Raw genomic sequence first — 25,243 nt, 5'->3', positions numbered from 1 at the left:
CTTTATTTCCATGGCTGCAATTAAAAAAAAAGCAAGGTGAGCCCTTCCCAAGTACTATAATTTGTTTTTAAATATATTAAAACACTCAAGGAGATCCCTATCTGAAAGATTCCGAAATTCACTCAATAGGAGGCGCTGGCACGGGTTAGGGTTGCTTTCGTTGCAGCAGCTCAGATGAGAAAGGCGCCGCCCCTCTGAGGAAACTTCTGCAACTCACATCATCCCTCACCGTGGGCTATGCTGGGTAGAGAGCTGATGGGCTTCCAGTTTAGCAGCGCCGGTACCAGGAGTTCCTCATTCCCGCCAGCATCTTTGCACCGGATTATTATAGCTGCTAGTAATACTATTGTGTTAGCTACTGTTAACAGAGATGCTGGTAAGATTTTCAACGTGTGTGAAATTTTTAAGAGGTGATTTTGCACCGTCGCCAGGGAGTTTCCATGGCCAACTGGGGATTCGAACTCAGCACCTCCATGGATAGATCTAGTCCACTCTTTCCACTAGTCCAAGAAAGTCCCAGCGGCAATGCATAGGCATTGCCGCAGGGACTTTCGTTACAGTAACGAGCAGGGCTGCCCCGCCGGAACGAGTTGCTTCTTCCGCCAAATTCCGCACGAGTTTTTCACGGGCTACGCAGGGCAGGGGGGGGGGGGGTTGGCAGGAAAGGACCCTCGCCGTACGGGCCCCCCACCTCTAGATAGCGTGGGCGGGGTCTGGGAGAAGCCCCTCCCCCTTCCCCAACCCCTGCCGCCCCCCCTTTCCCGCCTCCCCCCCCCGTCCTATCGATCCTTTTGTGCGCTGGGCGAAGCGGGAGCGGCCATGGAGGATGCCGGCGGCGGCGGCGGAGGAGGCCTGCGGGACGCCCTGGCGTGCCCCGTCTGCTCGGACCTTCTCCGGGACCCGGTGATGGTCTCCGGCTGCGGCCACAACCTTTGCCGGGCCTGCGTGGCCAAGTGCTGGGGCCCCTTGGAAAGGAGCCTGCGCTGCCCGCAGTGCCGGGAGCCGCTCCCGCTGCAGAGGCTGCTTCAGCCCAACGAGGTCTTGGGGGCCATCGCCCAGCGGGTCCGGAGGCAGGGCGGGACGCGGCCCGAGGCTCCCAGGCCGGCCACAGCCGTAGACGACGACGGCGGCGGCGACGCGGAGGGACCCAGCATTGCGCCTGGTTCGGCCCCGATCGCGGGAACGGCGGCGGGGGTGTTTTGGGGAATGTCTGTGAGCAAGAAAGATACTCCGAAATGGGGTTGATGGATGGAAGATGGGCTGGACGGGCGAGGGCGGCGGCGGGGGGGGGGGAAGGTGGAAAAACAGAGGGGAGGGGAGGCATTGGCAATCTTGGGGTGGCCTTCCCCAACCTGGTGTTTTCCAGATGTCTTTCTCTGTGCTCGTCATCCCTGACTAACATTGCTGAGGATGATGGGCACTGTAGTCCAGTAAGCTTTAGTTGGGGGGTGTTTCCCAGCCTAGGGAAGGCTGTATGCTGCAGCGATGTACTCTGCTCTGTCCAGCATTTTCTTGTTGTCTCTGCCTCCTGTTATCCCCGGGAGGCGTTTATCCACCAGGCTTTTTAACTTTCGAGCTGACATTTAAAAAAACAAAACAAAAAAAAGTTTGTTCTTGCGGTTACAGGATGTCCTTGTGTGCTTGCTGACTACCCTTCACACTGGTTGAAAAACAACCCTGACCCTTGCTGTGTGTTGGGGTGAGAAATGGTGAACTGATGGGGGGGAAAAGGACCCAACTTCTGGGATTTCCCCTTGTTTGAAGCCACTTTGTAAATGGTAGTAAGTACAGTACAAGAGGTTGTCTGTGGTTCTCAAGCTTTTCCACTACAACTCCCAGAAATCCTGGCCAGCTCAGCTAGTGGTGAAGGCTTCTGGGAGTTTTAGTCCAAGAACATCTGGGAATCCACTGCAAGGCCATCTTGACTGTTGCCATTGGTGTTGTGAGCATTCAGGCTGCCCTTTGCTATGTAAAGCATGACATCCATCTTCCTGCTGGCAACGCAGGCATGATACTGTGTTGCAGTGTCAGGCCATTACCTGACGTTTTGAATACAGGATACCAAAGAACAATATCCCACATTCATAAACCAGAGGGTATTTTTAAGAATGAATTTCCTGGGCTTTTTAAAACAGAAGTTTAAATATGCATACACTGGGTATGTATACCTAAATACTGTACATGCATATTGTGGAGTAATATTTAGGTATTCAAAAGCACATGCTAGAAAACAAAGCTTCCATTTCTCTCAAAGACTGAAAAACATTGTTTGGATCCAGCATATATTATAAAGTTCCAGAAGCAAATGCAACAGGTCTTTGAGTTCTTTAGGCTGCAGGGCGGCATACGAGTTAATTTTCAATAAGTGATCAAATCACATTTTGTCAATTATTTTGTCAGTCCACCCTAACAATCTGTGAGTGGACTGATTATAACTTCATCTTGTGAGATAACAGTTTTGCTAAGGCATAGTTCAGGCATCAAAGACTGGAGAGCATTTGGCCTCCTAGTTGATGCTGGACTACAACTCCCAGAGTCCCTCAGTATTGTCTATATTGGGCAGGGTTGATGGGCCTTGCAGTCTAACAGCATCACAGATTGTCTGTCACTCTTGGACAGAAAACCACATAACCTAGTGAGTTGATGTCTGATGCCTGAATTGAAGTCCAGACTTTCATTTGGATTTTTTAAAAAACATAATTATTCACATAACTTATTTGCGAAGGCTTTCACGGCGGGGATCTAATGGTTGTGGGTTTTTCGGGCTCTTTGGCCGTGTTCTGAAGGTTGTTCTTCCTGACGTTTCGCCAGTCTCTGTGGCTGGCATCTTCAGAGGACAGCATTACCAGAGCACAGAGTGCTGTCCTCTGAAGATGCCCATGGCCACAGAGACTGGCGAAATGTTAGGAAGAACAACCTTCAGAACACGGCCAAAGAGCCCGAAAAAACCCACAACAACTGTTCACATAATAGTTTTTAAACTGGGGATTTCACAAACTAAGTAGAAAATCACGAAGGCAAGCAGGATAAGCGAAGACACCTGCAGCAGTGCTCATAGGTTGTCTTTAAATAGCCCCCTGGCTTCCTCTCCAAGCTGATGATAGTCCAGAAAATGCTGATGCTCTTACAGGAGCTGACTCCTTTTCTTCTTCTAGGCCTCAGACTAATGAAACGGGGAAAAACTGGAAGTTTTTTTTACAGAAATTAGGGCTACCATCGGACCCCAAAAGATGAAGGGGCTGGCCTCCTGTTGCACTTTTAAGTGGAGTTTGACCTTTATAAATTGGCAGGTGGAGATTTTTCGTGGCCAAGGCGAGCGTTGTCCACCGCTAAAGGCAGAAGATGGTCAGCCTTCTTTGCTGCTTTATGATGTAAACAGCCACGCTTTGCTTTTCCCAGGGAGAACCATTGGAGCACCCGGATAAATCCAAGAGAGAAAGAAAAGCCAAAACTCACAACGAGGAACGAGAGGAACTGCTGGTGGGTCTTTTGAACTAATGCTTCCAACTTCCGCAGGTCCCTGATTATTTCTATTTTGTTCTGTTTTCTTGCTGTCCCGCTTTTCAGCCAAGATGCTTGGGGGGAGGGACGCACAGTCTTTTCACCCTCTCCTTCCTCTCCTCACAAGCACCTTGTGAAGTGGGCCAGGCTAATAGATGGTAGTGAGTTCTAGGTTTACCAGTGAACACCATGTTTATACAGAGATTAATCTGTGCCAGTCCTATCAGAGTAGTTTGTTGTTATGTGTCATTGAGCTGCTTCCAAGGTGTAAGCAATTGGAATGAATTGCTTGAATGAATTGTATGAGCCATTCAAGGAGTGGTTTAGGACTGCCACCCTCTGTGATCAAGTAGTGATTTAAACAGGTCTTCTGAGTCCGACTGCAGCTGTCTGTCCGCCCCCCCCCCCCCACTGATTCATCTCAGGCCTAGTCTGAGGCTTTAACCCACAAGTGATCAACATGTGGCCCTCTGGCTGCTGGACTGCATATCCCATCTGCCCCAAATAGGATAACCATTAGTGGATGATGGGAGGCATAAATTAACAGATGGGTGAGTCACCTTTTCTCAGCATGACTTACCTGGAGGGTTGTTGTGAGGATGAAAATGAGGAGGAGGAGAAATACATTAACTGCCTTGAGTTCCATGCAGAAAAAGTGGGATAGAAATGTAATAAATAAATAAATAAATAACATTTTGAAGACCACAAGACTTTTAACTAACTGCTGCAAGTAATAGTGACATGTCACAGGCAGAAATTTAACAGGTGAAGCTTCTCTACAAGTCATCTTTGTGCTAGGAGGCATTTTACTCCCCAGGGAGCTACAAGAGGCACCAGAACTGTGGGAGGGAGACCCTGCTCAAGGTCGTTAGTTACATTCCTGTTTCAGTGAGAGCAAACACTCCTGGCAGAGATCAGCGGCTCCTGATAGGTGGGGTGACCTCTCATTCTGCCTTTCCCCTTAGATTTAGATCATAAGTTCACAGACTTTCTCCAATCAGTCCTAGTGGCGATTAGGTAACTAATATCCTATCTGAACTCTTTCCACATACTGTGTAATCTCCTCAAGGCATGACTTGAAGCTCCGCTGGTTCGGATATCTGCTTGTTGGTTCCGGTGGATATCTGCTTGTCAACTTCTTTGCAACTTCTCTAAAGTCTAATTGCCTTCCTATTGTCAGTGATCACCCACATCATTAGCCTTCCTTCTGTTCCGTGATCACCTACACAGAACCATGCTAGGTGGGAAAGAAACCCCCCCCCGCCCAACCTGGGGAGCCTTTCCTGGACCCCTGTGGAGCCCGAGCTTTCTAATCTACTGGGCTTTCTTTTGTTTGGATCCTATGACCACAGAAGCAGATGGAAGTGGAAGAGCAGCAGGTGATCTGGGAATGGAAAGAGCTGAAGGGGTTCTTGGAGGAGTGGGAGAGGCATTGGCTAAACCATTTGGAAGAGCTGAAGAGAGACATTTTCCGGGGGAGCTACGGGCAAAGTGTCCCCAAAGCTGTCAACGAGGATTCCCTGCGACACAACCTGCTCCGGGAGCCAGGAAGAGAGCAACTGCCGAACCGATCCTCGCAGGTAAGGCTGCCTGGCTCTGTCTTAGTAGACAAGGACGGGCACCTTGCCTGCAAACAGACCCTGGGAAACAGACCCTTTCCTGCCAGTGCCATCATAGAAGATACTGTTGCACCGCTGTGAAGACTCTGGATGTGCGCTGGCTTTTGGAAGCTAAGCAGAGTTGAGTTGGGTCAGTTCTTGGATGGGAGACTACTTGGGGGGGCGCTAGAAAAGGAGCTACCCCTGCTAGTTAATTAGCACTATTCGTTTAGCTGGACCAATGGCCTGGCACAGTAAATGTCTTCAGGTCCAGTTCTGTCCACAAGATAGAACGATTCCCCCCCCCCCAGTTCCTTGTCAGTTCCAAACAGACTTCAGGATGTCCCAAGGAGAGAAAGCAGCTGCCACAGGGCTCAGGTATTGGAAGGAGAGAACACTCCTAGAAATGGAGATGGGGGTTGTTGTTATTTTTTGGGGGGGGCACATTGTTTTTGTTTTTTGCTCCTGGAAAAGACACTGGCACCTTTTTGTTGGTAAAACGAGGTGTTATTTTGCAAAATCGTTCCTTATGTTAAAACTTGTGGAGGGCTGGAATGTTATCTACTCTGGAAGTCAGGGTTTCCTGAAGTTTCTGCAGAGCTAAACGTTATGTTGTAATTTGAACGGTTGCTATATTTAGCCAACAGCTGATTCCATATTTGTGGTTTTGCAGCATGGCTGTTTCTTGGTCGGCATTCACACCATTTTTTCATTTTTTTTAATATATATATTCTTTTCAGGATTTTGAAATCTCCAGGAAAAGGTCAGTCCACTTCTTCGTCTTCTTTTGCCCATCTCTGATGGATTTGTAAGAAGCCGGGGCCTTTGGAGTTCTCCTTTTCTTTCCTTCCATAGCATGGGAGATGGAGTGTTGAAGATAGACTTTACGATAGCAGAACTTAAGCAGAGGCTCGCCAGCTTCTCCTGGAAACGGGCCGTCCTGCAGGAGGCACTGCTGCATCTCAAGGGTGAGCACCAGCCTCCTCTCTGTGGCTTTAGATCCCTGGCACAGCCAGATGGGCAAAGTTGTGTTGTGTTGCTTTGCACATGCATGAAGCAGCTTTTTATATTGAGTTGGGCCACTAGGCCATGTCGTTGCACCTATATTTCTGCAAAAACTGCGGCTTTATTTTCTGAGATCTGATTGGTTACTATGTGCAAAGCCACATCTGCTAACACATCATGGTTTATTATTTGCCAGCCACAATCCGCAATTTATATCCATGACTTACTGTTGCCTTATGGACTCTGACTTGTTTAGATTGTGGCTTTTAGTGTCCAAGCCCACGTCTATGACTTGTCCCTGGATGACTTCCCCAGCAGCCTACTCTGAAACAAATTCAGGCAAAGGGCCTAGGAGACATAGCCAGCTCCTTGGTTCCTTCCCTAGACATGCTTCTTGACTTGTTAGAATTGGGTCAAATAGGCAATAGTGTTTTTAAAAAATGGAGGAGGGGAACAGAGATACAAACTCCTCCAGGTTGATGCAAATAGATTGTACTCTTTAGTGTAAATGTTACTGCCGTCAGAAAATGGTTGGGAATTAGCTGTGTGGTGTCCCATTCAACCAAAATGTAGAACTGTCCCTGATGGGGAAGAAAAAAAAACCAGAAGCAAGGCAGATGAGACACAGTATGTTTGGCACGTCTACCATGTAATTCTTAGCTTAAGGAGCAAACCATGGTTAATACAAACCATGGTTTGTTGTGACATGAATATGTCCTATATTTTTTTTAATCCATTTATTACCCTACTGAATGGAGTGGTGGGAACGGTTGTGTTTTTGAGCCTGGCTCAAAACGTGTGGAGAAGCGGCTGCTGCATAACATAATGGATATGTTCATTGTGGAAGGACCACTGGTTTCCAGAAGAAGGAGAGGGCAACTTTGAAGCTGTGGCATTTGAGTGGTTAGATAGTGAAAACAATTCTGTGGATAAGCCAGATCTTAATGCATTTTGGCTATGGGTATAATCTCTGTCCCCAAGGAGTGCTTGGAAGAGTGGCTTTTCATCTATATCAGCTAACTTGTGCCAGGGTAGGACTCATAGTGCAAAACAGAGGGCTATCCCCGGCCACCAGGAGTATCTGTTCTGATGATCCCAGAAACTAAGCACATTGGTAAGGGTAAAATGCAGTCTTTCCAATTTTATACGGTAACAGCAAAACTGTAAAGCTCTCATAGGAGCAAACAGGCAGCCAGCACAGGTCCTCCATAAAAGGTGTGGAATGTGCCAAATATGTGACAGGATCAACCCCTCTACTGATGGCTGAGCTGCTGAATTCTACATTAGGAGTAGCTTCTGGACCACACTTAAGGATGGCCCCTGAAAGAGTGCATTTACAGTAACCTAACCGGAGGAATCTGCTCTAAGATGAGAAGCATGTATCTAAGGTGCTGAATTTCCGGATACAAGGCCTGAGCAGTGGTGCTGTCTCTGTCTTACAGGCTCTTTGATAATACATACTTATCTCCAAAGACCACACACAAAGAGCCCAGCCATTTGTCTGTGCCTTAGAAATGCTCTGGATATTCCAAGCATTTACAGTTACTTTCTGCACAGCTGGAGGGGTTACTCATACTGTATGTTTGTTGGGAGAAGCAAAAGTGTAGGAGGTGAAAAACTTTGCAAATAGCAGCCGTGTTTACAAACTTACTGTACAGTTTTGCTTGCTAGGACCAAAGCTATCGTCATGATAGCTTTGATCATCATAAGTAATAGGTAGAGCTTGGGAGGGTCCTTTTTCTGAACTTCAGCTTCCAGAAATCTTGACAGGTGGGGAGGGGACTCTGGTGGTTATAGTCCGAAAAAGAGGAAGATACCCCTGATGTGTTTTGAGGGTTGTGTCATCTCCCACCTTCTCCACACGGCAGCCCATGTGTTGTTTTCTTCCTAACTTTATTGCTTTTCCACAGAGGAGCTTCAGCTGGAAATGAATGGCAACGCAGGTATGTGACCTGGGGACAATTGTGGGGTCACCCTAAACAATAGTAACAGTGAGTGAGGGGAGAGGATGAATTCCCACTACTTCAGTAGTTCTCCTTTTGGTATGTTCCACTCTTTGTCTTAATTGGAGCTTAGGAAAGGCATCGGGGAAGTCGCCTTGTGTTATATCCGGTCATGTAGGCCAACATGAGCTTCATCAGCTAAGAGTAGCTCTCCAGAGTTGCAGGCAGCCATCTTGCCCAGACCTTCGGCATGGAGGCCAGGTGCTCCAAACTGCAGTCCTTTTAAAGGTTGCTCGGTCAACAGATTCCCATTTTTTAATATTTCACCGGATACAACACAAGGCAACTTCCCTGATGCTTTTCCTAAGCTCCAATTAAGGCCAAGAGTGGAACATACCAAAAGGAGAACTGGAGACCAGCGGGGGTGGAGACTTGGGAAGTCACAGAGGACAGGTGCTTGGGTGACAACTGAAAATGAATGTGTGTATGAAAGAGAGTGAGAAAGACCCTATAGATTTCCTGTACTTCCTTCTAAACACATATTAAGTGTGCAACATATATAATAGCAAACCCTGGATTCATTTGGGAGCCACATAAAAAGGCTCCTGTATTTTTAGTAGTTACGTGGAGGGGGAAATGGCTCCTGGATTCACCCTGGCCTAGGCACAGCACTGGTGTGGCATGCTGTTTGTTGCATCTTTCTTGCTCCTCTTGGAACTGGGTATGTGCTTTTAGCATGGATACATGCCAGAAATGCAACATCTTGCCTTGAGATGCAGACATATGATACACAGTCAAGTATTATTTTATATTTTTCCTTTCTCTTCCCTTCTCCTCAGTATTTTCAGAGTGTGAGTACAGTATGTGTGAAGTGGAATTTGAACTTGAAATGTCAATCTGTGTCCTGAATTTGTGCATCACATTTAGTGCTGACTTCTTGATTCTCAGTGGAGTTAGCGGCATTATAAGCAAAGATAGTGGCACTTGACTTAGTTAAATCAAAGGCTTTACTTTATTTAGGCAGCTGAGTAGCCTTCATATCTGAGCTGTTGATTCATTTTGGTGAACCCCCCCCCCAAAAAAAACCCCACATGTTGCTTGTTTGGAGCCATTAACAGTAAGTCACACACTCCCAAACACATTCCCTCATGGACTAAAGCTTATATCCCATAATCTTTCTCCTTCTTGTTCAGGCTACAGTATAACATCCCCATTTCAGTCTACACTGAGCCATCTTTCCCAGGAAGACAGAAAGGAAATGTCAGCTGAGATGCTTCAGGTATGTGATTTTAAGAAAGCAGCATCACTTCATACTCCTTAATCACTGACAACAGGCAAGAGCATTCTAGACTGGAGGAAACCCCTAGGTTTGCAGGGGGGAAAATCAAAACAAACAAAACTCGCACTCAGCATTTAGTTAGAGCCCCCCCCCCATGTCTAAGCTTTTTCGTATAATGATAATTGGCGGAAAGAAATGAAAGAAGGTAAAAGAAATATCCTGAATCTGGCTGGATATCAGGCTTGCATAATAGGAATTTGAGATCTGGCAAAAAATATTTTAAACAAAACATAAAAAAACTGAAAATGCTGTTGTACCTTGTAGACCGTTGTGTGCCAATGTGATCTTTTGTGGTTATTTCCATTTCTTCAGGAAGCACCCACAAAATCACACATTGAAATATAAGTCTTTAAAGTGCCACAGCATTTTCGTTTCTTTGTTTTAATTGTTGTCTGAGTATGTCTGCACAAACTAACATGGCTGCTTCTCTGAAAACAGGGATTTGACTAGCACTTTTTCATGCAGGCCTAGAAAGAGTCTAAACCCATTTCTCTTCACTGTAAGAGATTTCAGTGTTCATTTAATGCCTGTCGCTGAATGCTTGTTATTATGGAGAGGCATTTCTGAAAAACATCTATGTGATGAAAAGCCTGAGGGGCCTTTTTGGACAAAACCTCCACAAGCTGATGCCTGCCTCTCTTTGCTTTTGTCTGCTTGACGTGAGGAAAGTTCAAGGCTCCACGTGTCGGGGCTTGAGAACCTGAGATAAACTGTTTTGCAAGACTGGACACTTGATGAATCCTCCAGTTCAACTTTGGGTGAGCATTCTAAGAAGTGATATGTTCTTGAAAAGAACACACCACTTCCAGAGTTGCCTAGCTAGTATGGCCACTGGTGGCTGCAGGATTCTGGGTGTTGTAGTCTAAAATAGGAACTCACTTAAACTCTGTTGCTTTTTTCTGTATTTGTGATGCCCAGGATTGTGGCTACTGGTCTGGCATAATGAAGAACCTGCTTCCTGAGGTTGATCGTTTTTCCTCTTGTTCTTATTTTTGACCATATTCATCAAGTGGAAATTCTGCATTTTAGCTCTGAATTAATGTCTTTAACAGTGCAGCAGCTTTAAAGACGGGATATCTTCTGGTGCAGGAACCGATTCTCTTTCTGAGTTTTCCTGTGAACTGAGGACAGCTGGAAAAGGAGATGCTAATTCAAAGCTCTTGGTGTTTCAGGAACTGACTCCACTCAAAAGAACCTCTGGGCTTTTAGAGGAGGAGTCTCTGACCACTCCTACTGCTGTCCCCAGGATGATCAAGGAGGAGGAAACTGGCGTCTCCGCAGGTAGGAGCCTTGTGTTCCTCTTGTTTGAGTATGATAAGAATAGTATGCCATCGCGTTGCAGAACACCAAGGCCAATGGATGTACAAATGTCATGAGGACACTGGAATTGCATGATATGGTACTCCAGAAAAGTACTAACAAGCTTGAAGCCTTTCAGGTCTTGCTGAATTAAAACTCCCATCATGTCTGGTAGCATCTGTGTCATCTCCAAGCGCATCCCTATGTGAAGTACACTACAGTAGTCTAAGCAGGAGGCACTATTGTAGTCAGCTTGTCTTTGCCCAGGAAGGGTCACTGAAGATGGCCCTAGACCAGCGATGGCAAACCTATGGCACACATGTCACAGCTGGCACACAGAGACCTCTCTGTGGGCACACAAGCCATAAGTTGTAATTGAGAAATACTTACCCGTCCTCTGATCCCGGATTTTGGCTCTTCCCTCTGCTGGTGCAGTGGCCCAGCAGAGGGGTGCAATGGTGGCTATTACTGGTCTAGCCCATCAGGGGATTGGAGGACTAGTAAGTATTTCTCTGTTAATATCACCGCTAGGGGGAAAATAAACAAGCATTTAACCCATGCGGTGCAGGGGTAGTTGTTTTTTTTCTAAACTAAAACCTCAGAATTCAGGCTTAATTGCAGTGTTGGCGCTTTGAAATAAATAAGTTGATTTTGTGTTGCCGTTTGGGCACTCGGGTTCAAAAAGGTCCACAATCACTGCCCTGGACACTTTGAGCTGTTGTGCTCACTTAAGCCTCTGGGTGACAAAGATGGTGCAAGGAGTACCTAAGCCTTCCTCTATTCTGCCTTTCCGTTCTGTGCTGCTGGTGGCTGTTCCAGTGGGTGCAGGTATCACGTAAGAGAGGTAGCCTTGGCTTGAGTCTTAGGCGGTACAGGACCACCTCTTTGTGGAAGACCCAGACGCCCAGTGGCAAGACTCGTCCTTCGCATGCTGGAGGTGCCCTGCGGAATGGAGGGCATTTCTGTTTAGCCGCTGTTTGTTTTCAGTGCAACAGTTGTCTGTTGCCAACAATGGACCTCCCTCAAGTCCATTTCCTTTTCTTCAGGCATAGTCTGAACATACCACATTCAAAAGAAAAATTGGAAAAAAAAATAACACAGATTAAGAGGAAATCCCCCCCTCTCTTCAGCCTGGAAGCCAACAATCAATTAAATCAGTGGTTCCCAACTTTGGGTCCCCAGATGTTCTTGGACTAAAAAACCCAGAAGCCTTCACTACGACCTGTCCTGGCCAGGATTTCTTGGAGGAGTTGTCCAAGAACATCTGGGGAGCCAAGGCTGGGAACCACTGAATTAAAATTTAAAAATTAAAATAGACCACTTGACGGTTACATTTAAAATGCTTAGCACAAGAGCAATAGGGACTAAATGCTTGGTCGGAAGAGAAGTGGATTGACCTTTATCTCAAGCTGCTTTGTGGGAAGAGCATTGGAATACACCTATCCTGTTAAAACTGTAGAAGATGATTGTGTTTTTTGATTCGATAGAGTGGGTGGCCATGCTGGCTCAGGAATTTTGGGAGTTGTAGTCCAAATTTTTTTTGCATCTTCTGATTCCATAGAGGCTGTGATCCCTCAGGCAAAATAAATAGTCTTCCTCCTTCCTGCGAAAACATCTGTGTTGCTTTATCTTTGCACGTTGTCGTTTAGTCGTGTCCGACTCTTCATGACCCCATGGACCAGAGCACGCTAGGCCCTTCTATCTTCCACTGCCTCCCATAGTTGTGTCAAATTCATGTTGGTTGCTTCGCAGACACTGTCCAGCCATCTCATCCTCGGTCGTCCCCTTCTCCTCTTGCCGTCACACTTTCCTAACACCAGGGTCTTTTCCAGGGAGTCTTCTCATGAGATGGCCAAAGTATTGGAGCCTCAGCTTCAGGATCTGTCCTTCCAGTGAGCACTCAGGGTTGACTTCCTTTAGAATTGATAGGTTTGTTCTCCTTGCAGTCCAGGGGACTCTCAGGAGCCTCTTCCAACACCACAATTCAAAGGCATCAGTTCTTTGGTGGTCAGCTTTCTTTATGGTCCAGCTCTCACTTCCATACATCACGACAGGAAAAACCATAGCTTTGACTATTCGGACTTTGGTTGGCAAGGTGATGTCTCTGCTTTTTAAGATGCTGTCGAGGTTTGTCATTGTTATCTTTGCACACACACCCCTTATATGTCTTTGGAGTTCGGAGTACCTGTGTCTGTCATTTTCATTTTGCTGGCAAGCTCCTTATAGCTGGGACTCTCTTCTGGCTATCGTCTTTAGCTTTTACTTTCTACAAAATCAACCGTGCCCATGCGAACTGGACACAATGGATGTTCTCGTCCAGTACATATGGAGGGCACCAGATTATGAGGGGCTGAATTAACTGGAATAGATTGCTCTGGTGGGACTGAGCTTCTGGCTCAGATAATGACATGGGTGGGTGAATGGCTTTACAGTGGTGCCTTGCTTAATGATTGCCTCATTAAACGACAAAACCACTGTACAATGACTCTTTTGCGATCGCAAAATGATGTTTTAATAGGCAAAATCCGCTTTGTGACTATCAGTTCCCTGCTTTAGGAACCGATTCTTCGCATTACGTTTTTAAAACAGCTGATCGGTGGCTTCAAAATGGCTGCCTGCTGTGTAAAATGGCTCCCCACTGTGTTTTTGGATGGATTCCTCGCTTTACAGGCACCGGAAATGGCCGTCCTATGGAGGATCTTTGCTGGACGGTGAGTTTTTCAGCCCATTGGAGTGCACTGAATGGGTTTTCAGTGTGTTTCAATGGGATTTTTTACAGTGGTGCCCTGCATAGCGACGATAATCCGTTCCGAAAAAAATCGTCGCTATACGGATTCATCACTATGCAGGGCAAAAAAAGTCCATAGGAACGCATTAAAACATCAACAATCTTCATCGCTATGCGGATTTGTCGTTAAATGGGGCGCCCGTTAAGCAAGGCACCACTGTATTTCGCTTTACAAGGATTTCGCTCTACAAGGATTTCGCTCTATAGCGATTTTGCTGGAACGGATTATCCTCGTTAAGCGAGGCACCACTATATCAGTTCAGCCCCTTTTTTGACATCATCAGACTCCTCACCTCCCTCAGATCCATCTACCTTCCTCCAGGCAAGAGAAAGAAGCCTGTGTCACTGTTCACAAAGAGAACGTTCCCTGTATCTCCCTCCAAACCATGGAGCTCACTGTTACAGCACTGGCTTTCTCACCTGGAGGATGGGTTATGTGTGGATGAATCTTCCCAACTCCAGAAGCTGGAGCTTCAGGGGTTGGGGCATCTCTGAAACCTCTGGAGACTAGAGGTCAGTTTTCTCCTGTACTAGCTAATCAAGCTTTTCTCCTGCTCTTTATCCTTCCCTTCTTTCATTCCCCACCCCCTGTATTTTCCAGAGCACATTAGAGTGCTGAATGAAATTAAAAAAGAGGATCCTGAACAGACTGGTCCTGAGCCAATGGAACTCCCCGCAACAAGACTCCCAAGGTCAGAAGGCAACACATCCCAGAGTTATCTGCAAATAGCAGTAGAAGGGCAAGAGGGAAATGCTCTGGCAAAGAACAAGGGGCCCAGGAGAAGTTATGGGGAAGCTGCTGTCCGAAAGCGAAAAGAGAAGTGTTACCCGTGTCCTGATTGTGGCAAGATCTTTCGGCAGTTTGGGGTCTTGATCACACACCACCGGCTCCACACGGGCGAGAAGCCCTATAGCTGTGCGTACTGTGCTAAAGGCTTCAGTGATTATTCCAACCTGATCGCACACCAGAGAACCCACACTGGGGAGAAACCCTACCGGTGTGCCGACTGCGGGAAAAGCTTCACCCGTAGCACGACCCTCACCATTCACCGGAGAGGCCACACACGGGAGAAACCCTTCCTCTGCCCCCAGTGTGGGAAACGTTTCAGCCGGGCCTCAAACCTCACTATCCACCAGAGAACTCATGCAGGAGAGAGAAATCAACACATTGTCATTCTGAATAAGTGAAGGAGAATTTGAATTTCAGTTCAAATCTTATGGAATGCCCCAGGAAATACATTGGCTGATGGCTGAAGGCCAGCCTCCATTTGGGTGGCTCCCGAGCTCTTATCAAATGAATGTTGTTTGGGGAAAAGCCTTCCCGCAAGGAGGCCTTCATCAGATGGAGAATGTAGGATACAATCACAGAACACCGGCTTTGGGAAGGCACAGCGGGTAATGCGGTGTCTTGCTGGTTCTACCATATGACGTAGGCATCTGCATAAAGGGGAGAAGCATCAAAAATGTGGATTTATCGCAGAAGAAGAGGAATTTCTTAGATTGAAAAGGCAACCAAAAAAAAGAGAGTGCTAAAGCAAATGAAAAAAGGCTAAGAAATTATAAAACACAGGTAATGCTGAAGGCTAGAGTACATGGGACATGAGAAAGGATAGAGTGTCACAGCTGATCATTCAGGGTTAAACATAAAAGGGAAGAGGCGAGCATAATGAACTGAATTGGGAGTCTGGTTTGGATGCAGCACGAAATTATTGTTTTAGAGCTGCCATCTCAGATAAGAACAGCGGTGAGGACATCCAGTTTTGGGTAGAAGAGGAGCAGTAACAAGAATATGAGGTGTGAACAACTATGCAAGGCACGGGGGGGGGGGGCGGGAAGACCCTTGGTGAATGGCTAGAACTGAGGGTGCCCTTTTGCTGAAGCGAGGCTTTGCTTTCTACTTTCAGGGATGATTGCAGGCTAAATGTGGTGATTGTAGGGAAATCTTGGCCTGCAGCATCACCCAAAACCTTCACCAGAGAGGCTAGCTTGTGTCTTTGATTTTCCAGTCTGATGGATTTTTCCCTGAGGGGTGTTTGATATATCTTCCCTACATGACCCCCTTGTTGGGTTCCTTTATCAGGAGAAACACATGTAATGAATAAAATGAATGGATGAGAACAAAACAGATGAATAGGGAGTTTTTAATATTTGCTTCCTCCTACATTTGAATTCTCAAAACTCCAGTTTCTGTCCATTCCAAATACAGGAGTTGTAATTCTTAGTAATTTCACCGAAAATAGACTGAGATAAAATTCCTCCCTCTTTGTACTCAGTTTGATATTGAAAACACCATGTGTTTGTAGCTGTTCAACATGAGGAACCAAAATAAGAGAAAAGAAGTTGCTAACGTAATTCTGCAGTACCCTGGCTGAACAGACAGTGTTCAAGTCCCATCCATTCAAAGTTAAACACACAAGCTCTGGGTTAATATGGAAAAATGTTAGTTCCAGTTTCCCCTGCATTAAAACTTTTATAAAGAAATGTACAAATGCTGATAAATTCTTATTTTTAAGAAAAGAAACAAAATTCTCACACAAACCTAGTGGTAGGAGGATGCTGAAGAACTTTTAGTGGTTCAGTAAATACATTCTGAACGATATATAAGCTTGGAGGTTTCAGAGACTGACCCATCTGACGGAATGAATCGTTCTTTTTTTATATATTGTATCTACTTGTAAAAAAAAGGGGGCTGGCAGATTTGGACTCTGGTTTTGTTGAAGTGTGAAACGAGGGTTGCAGTAGCCAGTTGGGGCAGTGGTCCCCAGCCTTGGCCCTCCAGATGTTCTTGGACTTCAACTCCCAGAAATCCTGGCCAGCAGAGGTGGCGGCGAAGGCTTCTGGGAGTTGTAGTCCATGAACATCTGAAGGCCCAAGGTTGGGAACCACTGAGTTGGGGTGTCTGAGGTCTTGAATGACTTGGTCTTTCCATGGTAACAGCTGCTAGCCAAACATGCCAATTTGCCCTGTATAGGTGTGAATAAACAGGTTTTTCTTTTAATGTGTTTTTATCAACCTGTCATATTTCCTTCTCCAAGACCTGCAGAAGGTTGAATTGAAATTTGTTACTCAAATAATGGACGGGTAGGAGAATACCTCGTTTTCGTATTGTGGCATTCAGAGCTAAATCAAGCACCTTATCTGTTGTATTATTTTGAAAAATTATTGGACCATCTGCAGAACTGTGGCAGCTGATAGTAGGAAACCCCCAAACATAATTTTAGTACCAAGAACACACACTTAATGGCCTGCCCAAGTTATCAAGATCATCGTAAGAGCACAAATAAAGGTAGAGCGACATCTAAAGAGTAATGTGCTCTAGTAAGGATGACTTTGGTTGCCCTCAAATTCCCTAGGAAAAGAATCATTCTTTCCACCTCACCCTTAGTATGGTGGTGGATTCGACTAGAGGGAAGGATGTCCTGGATTTAATCCCTATGTGGCACCCAGGATAGGAGGCATGAAGTGGAGCAGAGGCGAGGATATGGTCTACTGCATGAACTACAAATCCCGTCAGCCCCTGACACCATAGCCAATGGTAAGGCATCAAGGGAGCTGCAATCTGAAAAAAAAAAAACCTTGGAGGGCTTTCTCTTCCCTGTCTCTGGACCAAGAGTTGCCAAATCACCATTGAAATCACTTTTTCCAACTATTAATTATCAGCACAGATTAGTAATTACCTAGTAAGTTCCAGTACAGCGAATTTGAATTCCAAAGCAGGATATTGTTTATTTCAAGTAACTGACTGTCATCTTTGAGGGCAACGTCCTCCCAAAACTGATTACAAGAGGCAATTAGTTTCATGGATGTACTAAGTAAAGGTAAAGGTAAAGGTTCCCCTTGACAATTTTTGTCCAGTCGTGTTCGACTCTAGGGGGCGGTGCTCATCCTCGTTTCCAAGCCATAGAGCCTGCGTTTTCTCCAAAGACAATCTTCCGTGGTTACATGGCCAGTGCAACTTAGACACGGAACGCTGTTACCTTCCCACCGAAGTGGTCCCTATTTATCTACTTGCATTTATATGCTTTCGAACTGCTAGGTTGGCGGGAGCTGGGACAAGTGACGGGTGCTCACTCTGTCGCGTGGATTCGATCTTCCGACTGCTTGGTCTTGTGACCCTGCAGCACAGGCTTCTGCGGAGGGATCATTAGACTTCTGAATGATTAACAACACAGGTAAACTACAGAGACAAACCTGGGGGGGGCTACATCCAGTGTCAGGTGAGGAACTAGAGCTTCCCACCTGGCATGTGGAAGGTCTGCAGCTGTTTTTAGCACAAGCCAACTGGGAAGGGGGAACGCCCTGTGGTCTGCACGGACACTGGTCATATAGGGGCTCCTGTTAATGGTGTGTTTTCAGAGCATAGATAAATCTTCACAGGTTGGGGTTTTGGGGAAGGCTGACTCGCTTCCGGTGGTATCACTCTGTGTAACTGGACGGACAATGGGCAGGCCTCTCCTCCTTCCAGATGGCGGCTTGGACTGAAGAAGGCCCGCAGGGGTGTGTAGAAGGTTGCGATGTATGTGTAAATGAGGGTTTTCTCTGTCACGTTGTAAAAAGAAACCTCACCTTCTGAGTAGTCCAGGAGAACCCCCACCCGGGTTGGCTTCAAGTTCATTGGGAGTGGAATAGGGTAGGAATTCAGGCCCTTGTACTGGTTGCCCTTTCGAAGCCAAAGTCTCCAGAACCCACTAGCAGGGGACATTATTGGGGCTTGCCCCTTTTGGCCCACAGATTCCCTACAAACCCCCACATCCCACTCTTTGCTGTCTCCCACCTCAACCTCCCAGTAATGCCTCCCGGAGGTGAATGTCTCAGAACTCAGAACAAGAAGGTAAGTCTCAAATAGCATTTCCAGCCATTCTTCTAAAGTATCAACTTTGGGAAAGGGATTTTTCAAAAGAGAGGAAAGGATTGATGTTCATGGTCAGATCCTGTTAATGCTCATCTCAGCAAACTTGGGAGCAGATATCTTTTAGAAAGTGGTCAGCAAATTACTCTAAATCAGGAATTTAAAAGATTAAAAAAAGTTTTATCTAATCAAGATAGACTACAAAATCAAAAAAGCCACAAGCTACATTGGATAAAAATGTTTTTAATCTAATCAATGCAGATTATTTGTTTTGCTTTTTGCAACCTGTGCTGATTAGCTATATGCTTTTCTGAATTTTTAAATCCTACTTCAACAGAAATCTTATTTAAATCTTACATCACAAACTTTTCTGCAGAAAAAGTGACTTGGATCTTTTTTTTTTCCTTCCAGGTTTTTGCTGATAGTCTTTTGAGAGCATGTAAGGTCCTATCACCAAGTTTTATTCTGCTCTATGTACTATCATTTTTATTTTTGTTTTTGTTTCAATCAGCCATAGCCCTGCAGGATTTATTCCTACAGGTGCAGAGCCTAATCAAACCTAGTGCTGTGCCACTTGGGGATTTTCTCCTTTTCCCTGTGACTAGATAGTTGTAGGAAGTTCCTAGAAATATAGCATAAAATATATATATGCCAGAATCCTGCTGTCAATTCATACTGGAGTTAATGCAAATGGCATAATATTTTGTAGTGAGTGGCTATGAGTTACAACGTTAGAGTAGAGATTTATGTGCTAACCCCACATGAAGCAAATAACGTCCTTGCTGACTTCATAACTTGCAGCTTTTACTGCTAGAATTTACACCATCTGTTTTATGCTCGCCGTGGTATCTGAAAGGACTTTGGCCATTAAATAAATGCTTTCTACGTCTCTCTTCTGCTGAGATCTCTTTATCAGGGCAAGCAAACTCAGTTGAGTCTGAAAGCCACATGCCCTCAGAGTTATGCATTGCATTGTCATCGTTTTAATACAGAGAGTGAAGTTATCATTAGAATATATTTTCCCCTCAATTGTTAGGAAGTCTAAAGTGGCATGGACTCAAACTCCCATCAGCGTAGCCATCACAGCTAACCAAGACAGATGGCGGGAACTACTGTGAAACACTATCTGGAGGGTGTAATTGTCTGTTGGAAGTAACGAATGATGTTTGCTTTGGCTTTGATCTCCTTGGGTATGCATTTATCAGTAATGCAACTGGTACAGGCCGCTGGCCACAGAGATCCATAAGGCACTTCACTTCTATATGTCCCCCAAAAGCAAGCTAGAATTCATGCTGAGATATAATGCAAAATTTTACCTACTTTTGAAATGGCTTAAGATTTCAATGATGTCAGTGCAAGGAGTTCTATACACATTCCTCAGTTCAGTAGAGACAGGTTCTATTTCCACCAGCTTTATATATTTTCAGTCCTGCAAGAACCACAGCAAGCAAACTTGCTCAATTATAATTTTTTATCCAATCTATACCTATTGCCATATCAAGATTTTAAGTTATTCTGTTTACTCTTTTCTGCCTTCTAGATAAAATTCTCATTTCAATATATACTATTTACACGCTGCCTGTTGATTCAGTCCACTTGTTAAATAGATCCCATCTTTCTGTTGCCTTTTGCAGGGGATGATCTTTCATGACTTCTGATAAGATATCCATTTCAGCTATTACCCGTATCTTTTCAATGAGATCTTGTTTAGGTGCCGTCGGACTTTTCCAATTTCTAGCATATATAATTCTAGCTGCCGTAACAATATATATAACTATGTATTCCTTTGACTTATCTATATTATTGGGTATGATACCTGATAACGTGTCTTCTCAACAAGATGCACTCCTTCAAAGCTGCTGTACATGAAAATCACTCCCCCTAAATTAAACCTTGATTTACTTCCAAATGACCAATCACAGCATTAAAGCAATCTGTAGCTTGCTGAGAAAGTCTTGAGCAAATGTACTGTACAGTATTTTCTATCTTAAGAAAATTGTGCTAATGTGATGTCTCTCTTGACCCTGCCTTGCAATCAGAATTTAGATTCCCGAAGAATTTGTGTGAGCTCAGATTACTGAAGCCTTGATTTAAGAAATTGGTAATGTTTCTTCTCCATTTTACTACTTCATACATCTTAGCCTAATGAAGAGCTCTTGGAAAAGCAGAATACTCTTCTGTGGAATTGTAATTGTTCCTAATAAAAGTATTGCCTGCCTGTGAAATTCTGATGTTGAATTAGGAAAAAAAATTCAGAATTCAACAGGCTTGCATTCTGAGTATGCCTTGAGCCATTTACCAACGCTAGATATGCACGAGTATCTGATGGTTCTTTTTAAGTGCCTGAATTTATAGCGGCTTAGTATTAGTGTAGGAGACTACAGAAATGTCATATACTGCATCAGATTAGCTGTCTATGTAGCCCAGTTTTACCGTATCTGTTTTGAACAGCAGTGGCACTTTCTAGGGTATTAAATAGAGAAAGGCTTCTTCCCCAACAGCTGCTAACTCTTCTTTTGAATTGGTGGTTGCAGTGACTGAATCAAAGTCTTTCTACATAGAATCATAGAAAAGTGAAGTTGGAAGGGGCCTACAAGGCCATCAAGTCCAACCCCCTGCTGAATGAAGGAATGCAATTAAAGCATTATCTGCCAGGCGATTATCCAGGTTTTTCTTGAATGCACCCAGTGTTGGAGCAATCACCAACTCCCGAGGTAACTGGTTCCACTGTAGTACTGCTTTAACAGTTAGGAAGTTTTTCCTGATATTCAACCAAAATCTGGCTTCCTTTAACTTGAGACCAATGTTGTGTGTCCTGCACACTGGGATGATCGAGAACAGATCTTGCCCATCCTCTCTATGACAGCCTTTCAAATAGTTGTAAAGTGCTATCATATCGCCCCTCAGCCTGCTTTTCTCAAGGCTAAATATTCTTTCAGCCTCATAAGGCTTGGTTTCCAGTCCCCTGATCATCCTTGTCACCCTCCTCTGAACTTGTTCCAATTTGTTAGCATCCTTCTTGAAGTGTGGTGTCCAGAACCGGTCACAATACTCAAGGTGAGGCCTAACCAGTGCTGAATAGAGGGGGACTAGCCCTTCACGGGATTTGGAAACTATACTTCTATTAATGCAGCCTAAAATAGCATTAGCCTTTTTTGTAGCCACATCACATTGTTGACTCATATTTAGCTTGTGATCTATGACAATTCCAAGATCCTTCTTGCTCGTAGTTTTCCTGAGCCAGGTATCCCCCATCTCGTAACTGTGCAATCGGTTTCTTTTTCTGAGGTACAGTATTTTGCACTCATTCCTGCTGAATTTCATTCTATTGCTTTCGGCCCAGTGCTCCATCCTATCAAGATCATTTTGAATTTTGTTTCTGTCTTCTAGGGTATTAGCTACCAGTATTCCTCCCAATTTGGTATCTGCAAATTTGACAAGCATTCCCTGCACTCCCTCATCCAAATCATTAATAAAAATATTGAAGAGCAGCAGGCCCAGGACTGAGCCTTGGGGTACCCCACTTGTTACCTCCTCCCATGTTGTTGTTTGTGTTTCAACTTATATACTACCCCATAGTACTAAAGTCCTCTCGGTAGTTTGCAACGTAATTATGCAAACAACACTTTGCCCCCCAGCAAACTGGGTACTCAATTTATTGTCCTTGGAAGGATGGAAGGCTGAGTCAACCTTGAGCCAGCTATCTGAATCCGTTGGTATCAAACTCAGGTTGTGAGGAGAGGCTTGACTGAAGTACTGCAATTTAACCACTGTGCGACAGGGCTCCATATATGCAAATCAGGTAATCTACAGTTGAGGTAGTAGAATTTCCCCATCTCTACATTGGCAACATTTAAACTTAGCATAAATTCATGTGGGTAAGCAACCCAGTATTCACTGAATTCAATGGGACTTATTCCTTGGGAAGTATGGCAGGCTTAAGGCTTCACTTACCTTCAGAAGCTCCACTTTGGGCTGCTGGCTCTTCTTCTTCACCTCTGTAACCAACTCCTCGAGAGAGGAGGTTTGCTTGAAGAGCTGTTCTAAGTTCCCATTCAGCGGCTTCAAGGTCTCCTGTTCCTCCTTTTTGAGCCTTTTCAGGAGTTGATACTCTTCCTCCTCCAGAAAGTTGTGCAACTTGCAAAACTCGCCCTCAATTTGCTCTTTCTGGCGATTTACCTTATCCTTCATCCAAAATGGGGGAGGGAGGGAAGAGAGGGCAGAGAAGTTTAGCCCGGTTCTAACCCGGAAGTGACTCACCGGGAAGGACCAAGTGGGGCTACAATATCCCTCCTGTGTCGCCAGTGCCAAGCGAGCTGGCAGTGGAACCTTGTTTTGTGATGCTGGCCACGAGGCAGCCAAAGAATGATAGCCATCCTCAGGCATGAGAGCCAGATAGTTGAAGGACTGCCACACAGAAAATGGAGCAAGCTTATTTTCTGTGGCTCCAGAGGACTCCAAGCCAAGAACTACCCGTATTACTCGATTGAGTCAGGAGGTGAGGCTGAGGAGCCTGACACTGAGGGAGGCCCTTAGGAAAAAACAAGAAACCGGGCCTTCTCGGCGGTGGCTCCTCGCCTCTGGAACAACCTACCTCCGGAGATTCATGCGGCTCCCTCGCTGGGTATCTTTAAAAATCAACTAAAAACATGGATGTTTCGGCAGGCCTTCCCTCCAGTAAATTCCTGATGTTCTCCTTCCTTCTCCTTTCCTACTGTTTGTTTTCCGTCTTGTTGGATTTTGTTTATTGTTCACTATGGAATAATTTTATATTTATCTGCGTATTTTATGTGCATTTTATTCATGTTGTAAGCCGCCTAGAGTGGTCATGATTGACCAGATAGGCGGGATATAAATAAAATAAAATAAAATTCTATTCTTTGAAGTTCTCTGTGTATCATTCAATTATTTTTATTTATTTATTATTTCTATATCTTTTAACGGAACTCAGGTGAGCATATATGGCTCTCACACATTTTATCCTCTCAGCAACTGTTTGAGGAAAGTTAGGCTGAAAAACTGTGGGAATCCAATAGCTAAAAATAGATAAGTTCAAAATCCTTGAACAGAAAATAATAGTGGAATGGCTATTGTGCAACAATTGCATTTTTAGAATATGATTGATTATAAATTTTAAGTTGTATTAATACTCCTGGTAATTTTAGACAGATTTTGTGTGTGCGTGTGTGTTTTCATGTACAAGATATATATCTTAGGTAATTAGCATCACAATAATGAAGCTAGAATTTCAGTTGTGATAGGAAAAACCCCTTTGGGGGAAACCATGAAAATTACACTGCTATGGAACACATGTGAATTTGTTCTGTAGCTGTGCATGATGGTTCAGAAGAACAAGAGACTTTGTTGGACAGAGAGCCCGCTTACACTTTGCCAAAAAGAGGGCGGATGCGCATAACACCTATGTACGCTACTGCAATCCCTTTGAGCTAATTGGTTTTGCCACCTAGTGGGGAATCCTACCTAAACAGATTATGCATTTTTATTTTAGTTTAGGAGGAAAGTTGCAGAGAAATGAAGCTGCTATTCACAAGATAGCAAAAATATCGGCCTTCATCTCATTTCAATAATTTCAATTTATGCATGGGGGGGAGAGAAGGACAATATCTCTGAAGTTGACATGATTCATGGCCTATTGCTCTGGGATGAGAGACCTCCTCCTTTTTGGAGGAGAGAACTCAGAAGGTGGACTTCTGTGTGACACCCTGGCCACTGGCCTGCAGGATCCCTCAGGGCTCTGTTTTGCCTCCTGTGTCATTTAACATCTACATGAAACTGCTGGGAGAACTTGTCTGGAGTTTTGGGGTTCAATGTCACCAGTATACAAATGACACCCAACTCTATCTCTCTTTACCATCTAAATCTACAGAGGCTGTGTCTGATGCCAGTCATGGACTTGGATGATGGTGAATAAACAGAAATATATTCCGGATTAATTTATTCCACTCAAACAGAAGAGTGTAAAATAGGATTCAACACCTCTTGTTGAATTAGTTGGTAATGCCAATGTGGCATGCTCACTAGAACGCAAGAATCCAAAATGCTGTTTCTGATTCATCCCATCCCACCCCACCCGCTTTCAAAGTGATTATATGGGTTTTTGGCTTAAACTCAGGAATAGCCATCCCCACGCAAACAAATCCACATGGAATTTTCTCATAATATTTTACCTGACTGTGTTCTATAGCAGTAGGAACCAAACAGAACAACCTGGGCTGGTTAACACGGCAAGACATCTTGAATTCGGCTGCCAAGTTCTGGATATTCTTCTGTCAAAGCCCAAAGTATTACATCCCTCCACACATTAAAAGCCTATTGGGCAGTAAGTCAGTAAGCAACTTCCATTCACTAGAAGGATAAGATATTCTACAAACCACCTACCACCCTCAATATGCCCAATCTTGTCTGGAGGTAAACAGGGTTAGGCTGGGTCTGGGTAGTCCTGTATGGAATGTTGCCAGGGAATAACAGGAATCTTCAGATGGCATTGGGATAGGACATATTTTTGCCTGAAATCCCAAAGAAGATGCTGCTGGTCATGGCTGGTAACATTAGGGTAGATCAGTGGTCTAACTCAGCATAAAGTGGCTTCCTACAGGCGTTGGTAACACTGCAAAATCCCAAGGTTACCCTGCAAGAAGAAGAGTACCCCAAATCCAAAGAGGCAACATCTGTGAATGTGAGGGAAAGAGAAGAATGCAGAGATTGCCATGGAATATGTGACAGGGAAAGCAAAAAGAGAGTAGGGTTAAGGCCAAACATTGTAAGCTGATTTAAAGTGAAGACAGCAGTTTTCATCAACAGGGACAGACAGAGCCCTCTTCTGGTAGTGGAGAAATGGCCTGGGAAAGAGAGCAGGAAGGGGAACCTTAGCTGGCGCGCTTCCCCCTCTCCCACCCTTTT

The 25,243-nt window shown here is 44.8% G+C and overlaps 2 protein-coding genes across 4 annotated transcripts; one reads left to right on the top strand and one right to left on the bottom strand.

Moving 5' to 3' along the window:
• Nucleotides 1–779: 779 nt before the first annotated feature.
• Nucleotides 780–16,471, top strand: LOC110087273 (uncharacterized). 3 transcript variants are annotated; one of them, XM_078388744.1, is made up of 9 exons: nt 780–1,212; nt 3,400–3,480; nt 4,857–5,081; nt 5,840–5,862; nt 5,955–6,067; nt 8,015–8,047; nt 9,241–9,326; nt 10,559–10,667; nt 14,075–16,471. In XM_078388744.1, the coding sequence occupies exons 1-9, from the start codon at nt 820–822 to the stop codon at nt 14,659–14,661; spliced, it is 1,650 nt and encodes a 549-aa protein (XP_078244870.1). In that variant the 5' UTR covers nt 780–819; the 3' UTR covers nt 14,662–16,471. The 3 variants fall into 3 exon arrangements, with proteins under 3 accessions (XP_078244870.1, XP_072844954.2, XP_072844955.2); XM_072988853.2 differs by having other exon boundaries at nt 4,854–5,081; XM_072988854.2 differs by lacking the exon at nt 8,015–8,047 and having other exon boundaries at nt 4,854–5,081.
• Nucleotides 15,059–22,599, bottom strand: LOC140703689 (E3 ubiquitin-protein ligase TRIM58-like). Its single transcript, XM_078384046.1, has 3 exons — nt 22,228–22,599; nt 19,643–19,738; nt 15,059–18,348 (listed from the first exon to the last, which is right to left on the bottom strand). The coding sequence occupies exons 1-3, from the start codon at nt 22,511–22,513 to the stop codon at nt 17,795–17,797; spliced, it is 936 nt and encodes a 311-aa protein (XP_078240172.1). The 5' UTR covers nt 22,514–22,599; the 3' UTR covers nt 15,059–17,794.
• Between the last annotated feature and the right edge of the window lie 2,644 nt (nt 22,600–25,243).

Source organism: Pogona vitticeps, chromosome 2 (genome assembly GCF_051106095.1).
Source record: "Pogona vitticeps strain Pit_001003342236 chromosome 2, PviZW2.1, whole genome shotgun sequence".
Classification (NCBI taxonomy): domain Eukaryota; kingdom Metazoa; phylum Chordata; class Lepidosauria; order Squamata; family Agamidae; genus Pogona; species Pogona vitticeps.
This window is presented reverse-complemented; position numbering and strand designations above follow the sequence as displayed.

Bases quoted from the DNA above. Each gene is read 5' to 3' on its own strand.
- LOC110087273 (XM_072988853.2), top strand. From the start codon at position 820: ATGGAGGATGCCGGCGGCGGCGGCGGAGGAGGCCTGCGGGACGCCCTG. The intron at 6,068-8,014 runs GTGAGCACCAGC...GCTTTTCCACAG, and splicing joins GGCACTGCTGCATCTCAAGG to AGGAGCTTCAGCTGGAAATG. The intron at 8,048-9,240 runs GTATGTGACCTG...CTTCTTGTTCAG, and splicing joins GGAAATGAATGGCAACGCAG to GCTACAGTATAACATCCCCA.
- LOC140703689 (XM_078384046.1), bottom strand. From the start codon at position 22,513: ATGAAGGATAAGGTAAATCGCCAGAAAGAGCAAATTGAGGGCGAGTTT. The intron at 19,739-22,227 runs GAATTCAGTGAA...ACTGAAAATATA, and splicing joins CCCAAGGAATAAGTCCCATT to TAAAGCTGGTGGAAATAGAA. The intron at 18,349-19,642 runs GTAGGTAAAATT...CCTTTCCCAAAG, and splicing joins AATCTTAAGCCATTTCAAAA to TTGATACTTTAGAAGAATGG.